Below are 13,051 nucleotides of genomic sequence, written 5' to 3'. Positions count from 1 at the left end.
CAGCAATAGGCACATGACTTGAAAGGGAATAATCAATCTAACTGATAATTCCACGGTGTTCTTGTCAGTGAAGGATGTGGAGAAGCAATGAGCAAAGCAGATTTTTAGTAGAGAAAAGGCTACATATGTGAGAATAACTAGATCTAATGAGAACAAAAGTAATTTTCATATATTCTATAAAAACATGAACTTCGGGGCAAGGTACGTCATGTGATTTTTTTTCTATTTTGTTTTTTTTTTTCATTTTATTTTATTTCATGTCTTTTCAGTGTTCCAAAGGTAATGTGACTTTTTAAAAAAATATGTATTTTTAGCTTGACTATGAATTCGAAAATTTTACTTAATCGGAGAAGAAAGATCTGGATTTTCATCAGAATTTACTCCCCTTTCTAAGTCTGGTCCATCACCTCAGGGAATTTTCTCTCCACCTTTCTTATGCCTTTTTAAAATTAAATCAGCCTCACCTCATCATGTATTCCATGTACAAAACCACCTGCATCCCCTTTACCTGTGTGAGAGCTGAGTTACATGCATTTTTACTAAACTGGTACTGTAACCATGAGCTGCTTAAAGCAATTTTAACTGAAGTTTTTTAAAGTTTCAATGTATCTACAGTGCTAGATACTTAAAACAGTAAATTACTGTTTATAGCCGTTTCAGATATTCAGGGAACAATCAGATTAGACAATGAAAAGGGAAATAATTGCTTTGTAATTTTCTGACTTTTGAAATTAACATAATAGCAATGGAAGAAAGTATGAAAGTACAAGCAAATGCTTTTTTCTTGGAAAGACCCTTTGACCTTCGTAATCACTGCCAGACACTCTCTTGCCCTCTCTCACTCTCTCTCTCTCTCTCTCACACACACACACACACACACACATGCGCGCATGTGCACACACACACGATATTTAGCTGCAGAGACAACCCAGGTTTTGGATTCCAAATTTGAAACTAACTTGCTGTGTGACCTTCAGCAAGACCTAAATAAAATACCTTGCATCTCAGCCTCCTCAGGTGTAAAGAAGGGATAATGATATCTTTCTTGCCAGGTTGCTTTGAGGATTAGAAATAGTCTATGCCAAGCAAGTGCCTGGAATATAAAAGGTGATCAATAAAGGCCAGATATTATGTTAGCTGTTATTCAAATACTCAGACAATATAAGAAAAGTCAGAGTAGGAAAAATCTAAACAAATATTTTCAAAGTATAAAACAGGAAATGCAAACATCCTGTTAATAAAGTCATGATGATGAGACACAAGGGGAAACATTCCGGAAAAGAGATGGAAGAAGAAATACCGGGCATCTGGAAAGTCTTTAAAATAGCATAACATAGAAGGAATGCAGTTACAAAGACAGGCAATCTGCTGGATTAAGGTATACACATGCCACCCAACTGTAAAATACATACAGGAAAAGCCGAAGTAGCGTAAGTTGAATTGTTGGCAATAAAAGCATTTGGAGCAGCAAGTGTTGTAACAGCATCCAGGTAATTTTATTTGAGAGTTTACGTCTATCAGTATAATTTCTTGGGAGAGCACAACTAGAAATAACTAGTGTCTTTATCTACCAGAACAGGGCCTGTTTATCCATGTTCTGTATGTTAAAGAAAACTCTTTTCAAGTCTTATATTGCATTTGCCCATTTCTGTGAATGTTTTATTTCACGGGTTTTGCGTGCAGAAGTTTGAATGGCGAAGACATATGTACTGCAATAAAGAAAATAAGTGGCCTACTTGAGCATAGAGAACCAGAAAGATCTCACAAAAGACACCGAGCAGTGGCACTGAATAATTGATCAGTTTGCTCATCTACTTTTGTGAAACATAAAGAAACCATTTGAGCAAATGAATTGAGTACCTAATCTGAGATTGGCTCTTAACTGAGATATGTGTGGGGAAACTTGATAAGTGTAGGTCATGGAAACTGCCTTTCTATTGTTTAATACATAAAATACAGTTGAAACATAAAGTTCTTTACAAATGAAGCAGTTAAATAATATGAGGAAAATAATGCTTAGGATATAAAGTGATGACTTAAGGAAATAGCAAAAACTAGCTCCTGGGGCCACCATGAAAAACATCAGTGGAGACTGCAAACATTCTATTTTTGTGCGAGTTTTGAAAAATAAAATGTCTACACAGTTCACATTATGTTAATTTTCAAACATATATCAAAATCTGTCTATGCCTATTACTAAAGGTTTACTGCACCTGTTTCAAGTCAGTTTTTCAGTCATTCAGCCCATATTTATCAAGCACCTCTCATAGATTAGATTAGATAAACAGAGATCGTCTCTTCAGAGAACTTACATTCTAGTTGAGAAAGAAGTATAAATGTATTATATTATATACCGATATATAATATAAAATTGTTATAAACACATACCCGAATAGAATCATTTCAGGTACTGAAATACCACGAAGAAAATATAACCAGAAGCTATCACAGAAAGACAGGAGTGGGAGGAAGTGCTTTGGTTCTGGTCAGCAGGGAAGGCCTCTTGCATGGGGTGATATTTCAGCAGAGACCTGAGTGATGACAAGTGCTAAAACAATAAATTGGATTAGTTGCAGGAGCCAGACAGCAAGCATATTCAAAAATAAATTGAGTTGGGATTATATAGGGGTCTTTGGGTCTGGTAGGGCAATCTATATTCTCAAGTTTGTCTGAAGAAACATCAAGCTGTTTCCCTATCAAATAAGTCATATGCTCCAGAAATCCAGTCACCAAACTGTGAATTTGTTCTGAAAAGGGGCAGCCACCTTAGGTTCTAAAGTTCTTTTTTTTTTTTTTTTTTTTAATTTGACAAACAGAGATCACAAGTAGGCAGAGAGTGGCAGGCAGAGAGAGAGAGGGAAGCAGGCTCCCTGCTGAGCAGAGAGCCCCATGCAGGGCTTGATCCCAAGACTCTGGGATCATGACCTGAGCTGAAGGCAGAGGCTTTAACTCAATGAACCACCCAGGCGCCCCAGGTTCTAAAGTTCTGACAGTAGACCAGGAAGCCTGCTCTCAGGAAGGATAGCTATCATACACCAGTTCATCAGCAACGGTAACTTCTTCCTTTTGCTTCAACTGATTAATAATCTGAACAAAGAAAAAGAAAAATAAGGCTAACATGGGATCACATAATAATCACTCTCTTTTATAGAGAAAAATTAAATCATTTAAAATATATTAACTCCTTTAATACTCTCCATAACCGTATGAGGTAGATACCATCAATCATTATTTTCTAGATAAGGAAACTGAGGCCCAGAGAATTTCAGAAAATTCCATAAGACATAGGCAGTCTCCCTCCTGAGCTCACACCTTAACAACTGGGCTGTGCTACCCATCAAAAATAGATAGGGAAACTTTATGGGACATATTAGCTGACAGAAGAATAACTGGTGAAATTTTGATTCGATTGGTAAACGAAATAAGAGCATTCCACAGAAAGATAAATTGTTCAAATGAACTTCGAAGAATCAGGTGCAGACATGAATATATCTATAAAAGTGAATATAGTATAACTGAAACATTTGGTTGGTTTTGGCAATTTTTTTATCTTTTTAATTGAAGTACAGTTGACACAATGTTACATTAATTTCAGGTATACAGCATAGTGAGTCCACAAGTCTATACATTATGCTAAGCTCACCATAAGGGTAGCTACTGTCATACTCTGTTACAATACCATTGACTATATTCCTTATGCTGACTCTTTCATTCCTGTGATTTAGTCATTCCAGCCCTTCAAGACTCTACTTCCTACTCCCCTTCACACATTTTTCCCACTAAGCCAGTGCTCTCCCCTCCGGCAACCATCTGTTGGTTCTCTGTATTTATGGGTCTGTTTCTGTTTTTTTGTTTGTTTGTTCATTTTATTTTTTAGATTCCACATATAAGCAAAATCATACAGTACTTGTCTGTCTCACTTCACTTAGCACAATATCCTCTTGGTCTATTCATGTTGTCACAAATGTCAAGATCTCATTCTTTCTTATGGCTGAGTAATATTCCATTGTATGTATATGCCACATATTCTCTACCTGTTCATCTATCGAGGGACACTTAGGTTACTTCCAATATCCTGGCTATTGTAAACAAGGCTGCAATAAACATAGAAGTGCATATATCTTTTCAAATCAGTGTTTTTGTTTTCTTTGGGTAAATACCCAGTGGTGAAGTTATTGGATCACACAGTATTTCTATTCTTACTTTTTTGAGGACCTTCTATACTGTTTTCCACAGTGGCTGAACCAATTTACATTCCTGCCAACAGTGCCTAAGGGTTCTTTTTTCTCCATATCCACACCCACACTTGTTATTTCTTGTCTTTGATTCTAGTCATTCTGACACATTAAGGTGATATCGTGGCTTGATTTACATTTCCCTGATGATGAGTAATCTTGAGTACTTTTTCATGTGTCCGTTGGCCACCTCTATATCTTCTTTGGAAAAATTGTCTGTTCAGACCCTCTGTCCATTTTTTAATCAGATTTTTTTTTTCTGCTGTTGAGTTGTATAAGTTCCTTACCTATTTTGAATATAAATTCATAACCATATATTTCATTTGCATATATCTTCTCCCATTCAGTAGATTGCCTTTTCATTTTGTTGATGGTCTCCTTTGTTGTGCAGAAGTTTTTTTGTTTTTGTTTTTTTTTTTTGGTGTAGTCCTACTGATTTATTTTTGCTTTTGTTTCCCTTGTCTGAGAGGACATATCTAGAAAAGTATTGCTAAGGCCAAAGAGATTATTATCTCTTTTCTTCTAGGAATTTTGTGGTTTCAGAGCTCACATTCAGTGTCTTAATCCATATTGTTAATTTTTGTGTATGGTGTTAGGAATTGTTACTTCAGAACAGTGCTACTCCAAGTGTGGTCCACGGATGGGCTTGAATTGTTTATTGTTGATTTTCCATGAGATAGGAAGCTTGTGCCAACATGTAAACCAACTATATCACTGAACACCCTGGCTGCTTCAGCTGGAATTTTTTTTTTCTTTTTTTTTTTTTTTTTTTTTTTTAAAGATTTTATTTATTTATTTGACAGAGAGAAATCTCAAGTAAGCAGAGAGGCAGGCAGAGAGAGAGGAGGAAGCAGGCTCCCCGCCGAGCAGAAAGCCCGATGCGGGGCTCGAACCCAGGACCTGGGATCATGACCTGAGCCGAAGGCAGCGGCCTAACCCACTGAGCCACCCAGGCGCCCCTGGAATTTTTTTTTTCTTATAGCAAGATATGCTTATTGAAGTAAGCAGTTCAGTAATTCACATTCTGACACAAGTTCCTTACCTTCTCACAGACAAGTGTTTTGAAACACATCGAGTTAGAGTACAGGCAATATTGCATAAAGATGACATTCCAAACAATAAATTGACTAAATAAAATAGATATCTATTTCTCATTCATACAACTGTCTAAAAATGGGCAAGCCATTTAGGAGAGTTAGACAGCTCTCTTCTACATGGTCACCCAGGGCCCCAGATTGGTAGCTGTTAAACGTCTCTGAGTCCAAGGCACATGCTGTAATTGTAGCCATTTTACAGCCAGCAGGCAGTAGGAAAGGGGAAATCCAGGGAGAGTGTCTTTATCCTTAAGATACTTAACATCATTTTGGCTTTCTTTCCTTTGGACTGAAACGATTCATAAGAAGAAAGTTTGATTCAAAAGAGACAGTGAAATATAGTCTCTAGCTGGAAACTTACAGACTATGCAAAATAGAGAATATTCTATAACTGAAGGAAGAGAAGGAGACTAGGTAGTTCACCCTTCTCTGTCATAATGAAAATTATGGCTAGAGAGTTAAACTGAAGCTAGACCATTGAGTATTTGAGATTGAATACTAAATCAAATGATTGCAGAAAATAAAAACACTGGTAAAAATAAATAAAATTTCAATTACTATGCAAAATAAATGAAAAATGTGAAGCTTATTGCTTGTAATTAACTCATTTCATCACAGTTTCTACAGATGAATTCACAGAAAAACCCAAGACGTATAGCCTAACTTTTTCCAAAGCAAATTCTCACGTAAAAACAATTGTCTTTATATATTATTGGTCTTTTTATATTGCACTCCACTCTTGTTCCAATGGAAGCTAGGGATGGAAAATGCATTAGGATCAAATCTGAGATAAGAAATTTAGTTCCAAGTGATTTATTGAGGAGATGCTCTCAAGAAAAACCTATAAGGGAAAAAGTGAAACAGGAAAGAAAAGAGGAAACAGCTTATGTGAGTAGAGAAGGCAGATCCATACTCTGAATATGTGAGTGGGAGTAAGGATAAATCACAGCCCTTTTCAAAATGGAAATGTCCAATATAATCAATTTTCTACAAAGTGATAAGATAGTGATATTTTGGGGATTTAGAACTGGTCTCTGTTACTGACAAGTCAGATATTAAACAGTGGCTATAACTAGAGCAGACTTAGGAGAAGGAGGCCCATAAATGGCTTCCATCTTGCTATCGGGGCTACTGCATTACTCTGCAATGGGTTGGCCAAGGACAGAGGTTAGGCGACATGTGGGAATCTTGAGAACTGGCTGAGTCATTCTGTCCTCTTGGTTTTTTAGCACTTCCACATTGAATATCCTCTGGTGTACATTAATGTATGGTACAAGTTCATCACACTTTTTGATTACTATCATGGGTCCATCCACATGCCTTTTTCCTAGAATGTATTAACCCTAATATTCCCATGATGTTCCTTTAAGAACCTTGGCTAATGACTTCACCACTGCCTATTCACCTGTTATATTTTTACATTGCCCTATTATCATCCACAAAAAAGTAATGACCAGGAATGTTGCCCGGAATCTTTTAATTGGAAGTTTTCCCTTACCCACTGGTTTTTAGGAACCTCTCTGAGTGGGGTCTATAGTGCAACAGCAGTCCACCTTAGACCTCTGCCAACAAATGATACCAACCTAACCACAAACCAAGCTTGAGTTTCTTCCTCTTCATCAACAGATTATACAGAGCCTTCCATGAAACTCTAGGAATGAGCTGATTGGTGGAACAGTGATAGGTGACATAAAGGTGCGGGCCACTCATTTATAAGCTTACTTGTAGCCTTTGTGTCAGCTTGAGATAAATTCCAGACATACCACTCCCATCTTACAATGAATTGCTACTGGGTACAACCCAATACTCAGCTTATAGTGGCTCCTTACAGCCACACAATCGCTTTGAAAATTCATGATAAACACTATCTCTTTTCGGGTCCTGTAGCATACTAGGAGTTGATACCAGTTTGAATGACCAGCTGCAGGTGGCACACCCTGTTGCAGAACCTTGGGTGTGTATTTTGTGATTCTCCTCTAGGGCTTGACCAAAACTCTATTTGGCATCCTTTTATACCATAGGTGCCAGAGTACCATAGGTCTGCCCAGATGTATGAGCCAAGGGGGAGGGCTGCTTGTACCTCAGTCTTATCTCTTGCAGGACTCTTTCTTGTTCTGGGTTCCACCCAAAACTAGCAATTTTCTGCACCATTCTGTCAATGACTCTGAGCAGTACTCCCTAGTGCAATAAAATGCTGCTTCCTAAACCCAAAGAGGCCTATCAAGCCCTGGGCTTCTTTCTTAGTAATAGAAGTCACAAAGAACAAAAACAGACCCTTTACTTTGATTGGGATGTCTGGGTATGCTCCAAACCACTGGACCTTGAAAAATCGCCAAAGGTGATAGACTCCTGAAACTTTGTTGGCTTTTCTTCCACCCTCTGGAATGCATGTGTCTTTCCAAGGCAGATAGAATACTTGGCATTTGTTACCTTTTGGGTACAATTAACATCATATCATTAGTATAGTAGACAAATATTAAGTTCTGTAGAATGTCAAGATGAGCTAGGCCCTTTCAGTCTATATAATGACCCTGAGAACATGCAGTTTTGAATATTATTTTTTAAAGATTTTATTTATTTATTTGACAGACAGAGATCACAAGTAGGCATTGTGGCAGGCAGAGAGGGAGGAGGAAGCAGGCTCTCTGCTGAGCAGAGAGCCCAATGTGGGGCTTGATCCCAGGACCCTGGGATCGTGACCTGAGCTGAAGCCAGAGGCTTTAACCCACTGAGCCACCCAAGTGCCCCTTGAATATTATTTTTGATAAAATATTATAATATTATTTTGAGAAAAATATATTTAAATAATACTTTTCTCTTCCTTCAGTGCTTTTTGTCATCTTAAAAAAAAATGCTTAAGGGACGCCTGGGTGGCTCAGTTGGTTAAGCAGCTGCCTTCGGCTCAGGTCATGATCCCAGCGTCCTGGGATCGAGTCCCACATCGGGCTCCTTGCTTGGCGGGGAGCCTGCTTCTCCCTCTGCCTCTGCCTGCCATTCTGTCTGCCTGTGCTTGCTCTCTCTCACTCTCTCTCTCTGACAAATAAATAAAAAAATCTTTAAAAAAAAAAGCAAGAAGGGAGGAGACTAAACAAATTAAGTAATGAGAATTCAAATAAACTATGGGGTTTAATTTGGCATTCTTTAATTGAAATTTAGAAGTTCAACCGTGGTAAGCATTTCTTGATGGATCTCCTATTTTTAATTAGATAAATTTATATTCTGTGCTGAATGTAATTTTGAGAAGTCTATGATTTTGCAGCACTTGTATTTGGAAAAATGGTCAAAAGTGTCATAATTAAAGGCAACTTATCTAACAAGTTTTATCTAGACAAATATTTATCAAAGAAAGATACTCTAAATGGAAAATATCGGAAATATTTGGTCTCTAATATTTAGGCATTTTAACATGGAAAAAAAGAATTGTAAATGACAGAAACACATTTCCTTTAACAGAATTTACTCTTGCTTATTTCCACTCTACAAAGAAAATATTTCCCCAGTTAAGAATGTAGTTGTCGGGACGCCTGGGTGGCTCAGTTGGTTAAGCGGCTGCCTTCGGCTCAGGTCATGATCCCAGCGTCCAGGGATCAAGTCCCACATCGGGCTCCTTGCTCGGCAGGGAGCCTGCTTCTCCCTCTGCCTCTGCTGCCACTCTGCCTGCCTGTGCTCGCTCTCTCTCTCTCTCTCTCTCTCTGGCAAATAAATAAAATATTTAAAAAAAAAAAAAAGAATGTAGTTGTCTATAGAGAAGAGTCCATGGAAAGTACCAACATTTTCAAATTTATTAATAATCATGAACGGAACTTTGAAAAGGATTGCAGGCAATTTTATGGAAAAGTAAATCATGATAGGATCATGCTGAGAACAATCATTCTTTTCTTTAAAGATTTTATTTATTTGTTTGAAGGAGAGATAGGGAGAGAGAGAACACAAGCAGGGGGAGTGGGAGAGGGAGAAGCAGGACTCTTGCTGGGCAGGGAGCCCGATGCAGGCCTCGGTCCCAGAACCCTGAGATCATGACCTGAGCTGAAGGCAGACTCAGCAACTGAACCACCCAGGCGCCCCGAAAATAATCATTCTTTAATAGAACTTTGCTGACATGGTATTAGCAAAAGATATGGCTAAAGAACTGATTAAAGTACATAAACATGAACCATAAATGATTAGTTATCTTATGTCATTTTTCATATTTGGATAATAAATATAAAATTATAATTGTTTTAATGCCTAACATAGGGTTTGAGACAGAATTTTGATTGTGGAAATGATTTTAATATATTATTTGGGTTAACTATAATAAAACCAATTTATCAGTCAATAAATGTTTTAAAAATTGTATTATTTTCATTTAATGGCCCCTTTAATTCTCAAAAGTGTCATAATTTAGATAATAAATGTGGGTCATTCAAACAAAAGGAGGGAGAATGGAACAGGAAAAGGTTGAGATGGAGATAAGATTGGACCTGTGGATATGTTGGGTCTGGCATTTCTTCACCACATCTATACAGCAATTATACAAATGCAATTTAAAATATAGGTTAAGAGCTCAGGAGGGAGGTATAGGCTTGAAATGTTGATCTACCTGCCATCAGCTTATAGGGTACAGCCAAACATTAGGATCTGCTGGATCAGCACAGAACATCACATAGTGTGAAAAAGAAAGGAAAACTTGGCCAAGTCTGGAGTTCAAGGATGGCCTTTTGCCCTCTGGGGCAAAAGAAATAGGAAAAATTAGGGCAGAGCACAGATATCTGAGAAACTATGGTAAAACAAGGTTAAGACAAGTGAAGGCTCAGATATACAGATGTGAACTCTAAATCCAGAGATGGAGTGGAATCTCAGCAGTTAGAACCTAGCCAAGTTTCAGAAAAGGATGACAAGATCAGCCTGAAGCTGAGCTCTAGCCTTGGAGCTAGGAAAGGAAAGAAGATGCCATTTGATAAGGAAACAGTTTGGAAATCAGAGAACCAGAACCAGAACAGGGTCTAATGCTAGTACGAGGATATCAGGCAAGAATTTAAGCCAGTCCTTCGGACAATTTGTCCATTACACAGCCAGAGGTTCATTACACGGTAAGATCTATTATTCTTCCTTCTTGCAGAATCCATGTGATGATAAACGGCACAAAGACATTTGGTCCAGGGAGAAAACTTGTGACCATTTGCCAAAATTCCTTGTCATTGGGCCACAAAAAACAGGTAGGAATACCCAACTATGCTGTCTGATTCTTTTTTTTTTTCTTTTTTCTCATCTTCTTTTTGTCATGAAACATATTGTCATACAGGATAATTAGATTAGATCTCGCTTTGTGAAATATCTAGACATCTATTCAAGTTCATTATTTGAATTGTTCTTCATGCCTATGGGTCACTGTTATGCTATGATCCTCAAAGCGACTCTAATGGTGTCCATTAATTAGACTTAAGGACTGAATTTTAACTATAGATTTTAAAGCTATTCCACAGATCTTAAATTTTTTTCAACAGATGTCAAATTTTTTACAACTTTGTGTTAATATACGACAGTCGCAGTATCTGATTTTTAATCCCTACCTTTTGTAGCTTTGCCTAATTATCTCCTAAATTAAGTTATAAAGAAAGGACTTGGCTTAATATAAATTATTTCACACTGTATATATCAGCCCCAAATTGATTTTTTCAGGGCTACTGCCATTGTTACCTTCAGACATTCCACATGTGTGATTTGTTTTTTAAAAATAATTATTAAGTATAAATACGGTTTGGACTTATTATCTGATACACCTGAGGTTCACCAGACATTTTTCCCTCAGTATTTTCTCTAATGCCGAAGGACAAGTGTATAAGACTGCCGTAAAAGAGAGTGAAAGTATTTCACCAATGAGATGACACTTTCAATTAGAATATTTTATACTTTCTTCAGCATGTGACAGTTTTATACACTTTGCTCATGTCCTGATTAATTAAAGTTTTTATTGAGTTGCTGTATTTTGAATTCACTACTTTGACTAGAAGCATTTTCATCAGTGAGTGCACAAACCATAACACAAAACAAACACTCACAATAAATAAGCCTGGCCCAGATGAAGATATTTGTAATACAAGCAAGTAGATCATTTTAAAGGTTGTGGGAAAAATTTCCAGACTATTAGATATTGGTTGTTGAAATCTTTTCTTCCTCCAGGAATATAAATTGTATTACAACAGTAAGTTACACATGTGCAGGAAGGGGGAAAAAATCACCATGTATTTTCAGATATATCACTTGTGTGGTTGTTGTTTAAAATGTGCATTAATTTTCTACCAACTCCCTTATAGCAGTGCTAACTCTGGAAAGACTGCTAAAGAAATAAAACATTGTTGTGTTGTAAAATTATGCTAAAATTTTAAAGATATATCTTTTATCATTTGTCATTGAATATTATTACTTCTTAGTTCTGCTAGAAAACTACAGGTTACTAAGTATAAATCTAGTTTTCCTCCTTGTTTTTTGTATTTATAAAGACAATAACTTACACCTTTAGATTTTAATATTTGACCTACCAGTATGGAAATAACTGAGCTTTCAGCAGTTTTTGGCTGCTGAAAACAAACAAACAAGTTAAAATAAAGGAATTGGATGACAATATTATTTTATATGTTGTGAAAATGCTATTCTTTTTTTTTTAAGATTTTATTTATTTATTTTACAGAGATCACAAGTAGTCAGAGAGGCAGGCAGAGGGTGGGTGGGGGGAAGCAGGCTCCCTGCTGAGCAGAGAGTCCGATGCGGGGCTTGATCCCAGGACCCTGAGATCATGACCTGAGCCGAAGGTAGAGGCTTAACCACTGAGCCACCCAGGTGCCCCAAAAATGCTATTCTAACGTGAAAATGGTTGTGATAATTCTTAAATCTGTTCCATCATAGAAGTCTAAAGTTTCTTTTGTTCTCTTTATTGCTTTAGTTGGCAAAATTCCCACTGCTGTCAGAGCTATAAATTTCCTGGATACAGCAATGCTAAGAATCTGCTCTTCAATGAAAAGCTGTCTTTAAACAACTTAAACATGGCCTGCACATCCCTTGCAATAAACATGAATTATAATATAAAAGTAGTCCTCAAAGCCCTATTTTCTGAATTGTTGTGAGGTATGAATGGAAGGAATTGATGTCCCACTTCTCCATTGCTGAATCCTGCCAGGAATTCCTGTCAGCTGTTAGTGGGACAGTGAATAAGGACAGGCAAAGGGCGGTGTAGGCCTAGGTTTATGGCACTCAAAGATTAAATCTTAGTCCTGCTAGGATCCTCTGGACAGATAGGTATCTTTCGTGATTCTGGGTCAAAGACATTACCAGAATAGGAGCAGCTTTCCAAAAGGGTTAAATTTAGGACAATAATTCTTTTTTTTTTTTTTTAAGATTTTATCTATTTATTTGAGAGAGAGAGCATGAGGTGGGGGCGAGGGTCAGAAGAAGAAGCAGAATCCCCACTGAGCAGGGAGCCCGATATGGGACTTGATCCCAGGACCTCAGATCAGGACCTAAGCTAAAGGCAGATGCTTAACTGACTGAGCCATCCAAGTGCCCCACAATAATTCTAAAAGCATAACTTGTTGGCCTTATCTATCTCAGAAGATCGGTGTCCCCACTGTCAATATTATTTTCTCATGATTTGATTGGCTTAATCTGTTAAAACTAAAAACAAAATTGATTGTATTTAAAATAGAGTGCAATTTCTCTGAGAGTACTACCAGGAGGAGGTCTTTT

General features: G+C 37.3%; 1 protein-coding gene across 1 annotated transcript in view; it reads left to right on the top strand.

Annotated features, from left to right (window-relative positions):
- Window positions 1-13,051, top strand: part of LOC125094280 (bifunctional heparan sulfate N-deacetylase/N-sulfotransferase 4) — a 265,257-nt gene that overhangs the window by 232,553 nt on the left and 19,653 nt on the right. The window contains exon 8 of the mRNA XM_047719926.1: window positions 10,431-10,527. Coding sequence (XP_047575882.1) covers window positions 10,431-10,527 — 97 coding nt within the window. The remainder of the gene's footprint in view (window positions 1-10,430; window positions 10,528-13,051) is intronic.

Source organism: Lutra lutra, chromosome 2 (genome assembly GCF_902655055.1).
Source record: "Lutra lutra chromosome 2, mLutLut1.2, whole genome shotgun sequence".
NCBI classification, from domain to species: domain Eukaryota; kingdom Metazoa; phylum Chordata; class Mammalia; order Carnivora; family Mustelidae; genus Lutra; species Lutra lutra.
Note: the sequence above shows the minus strand (reverse complement) of the source record. Positions and strands in the feature narration are given on the sequence as shown.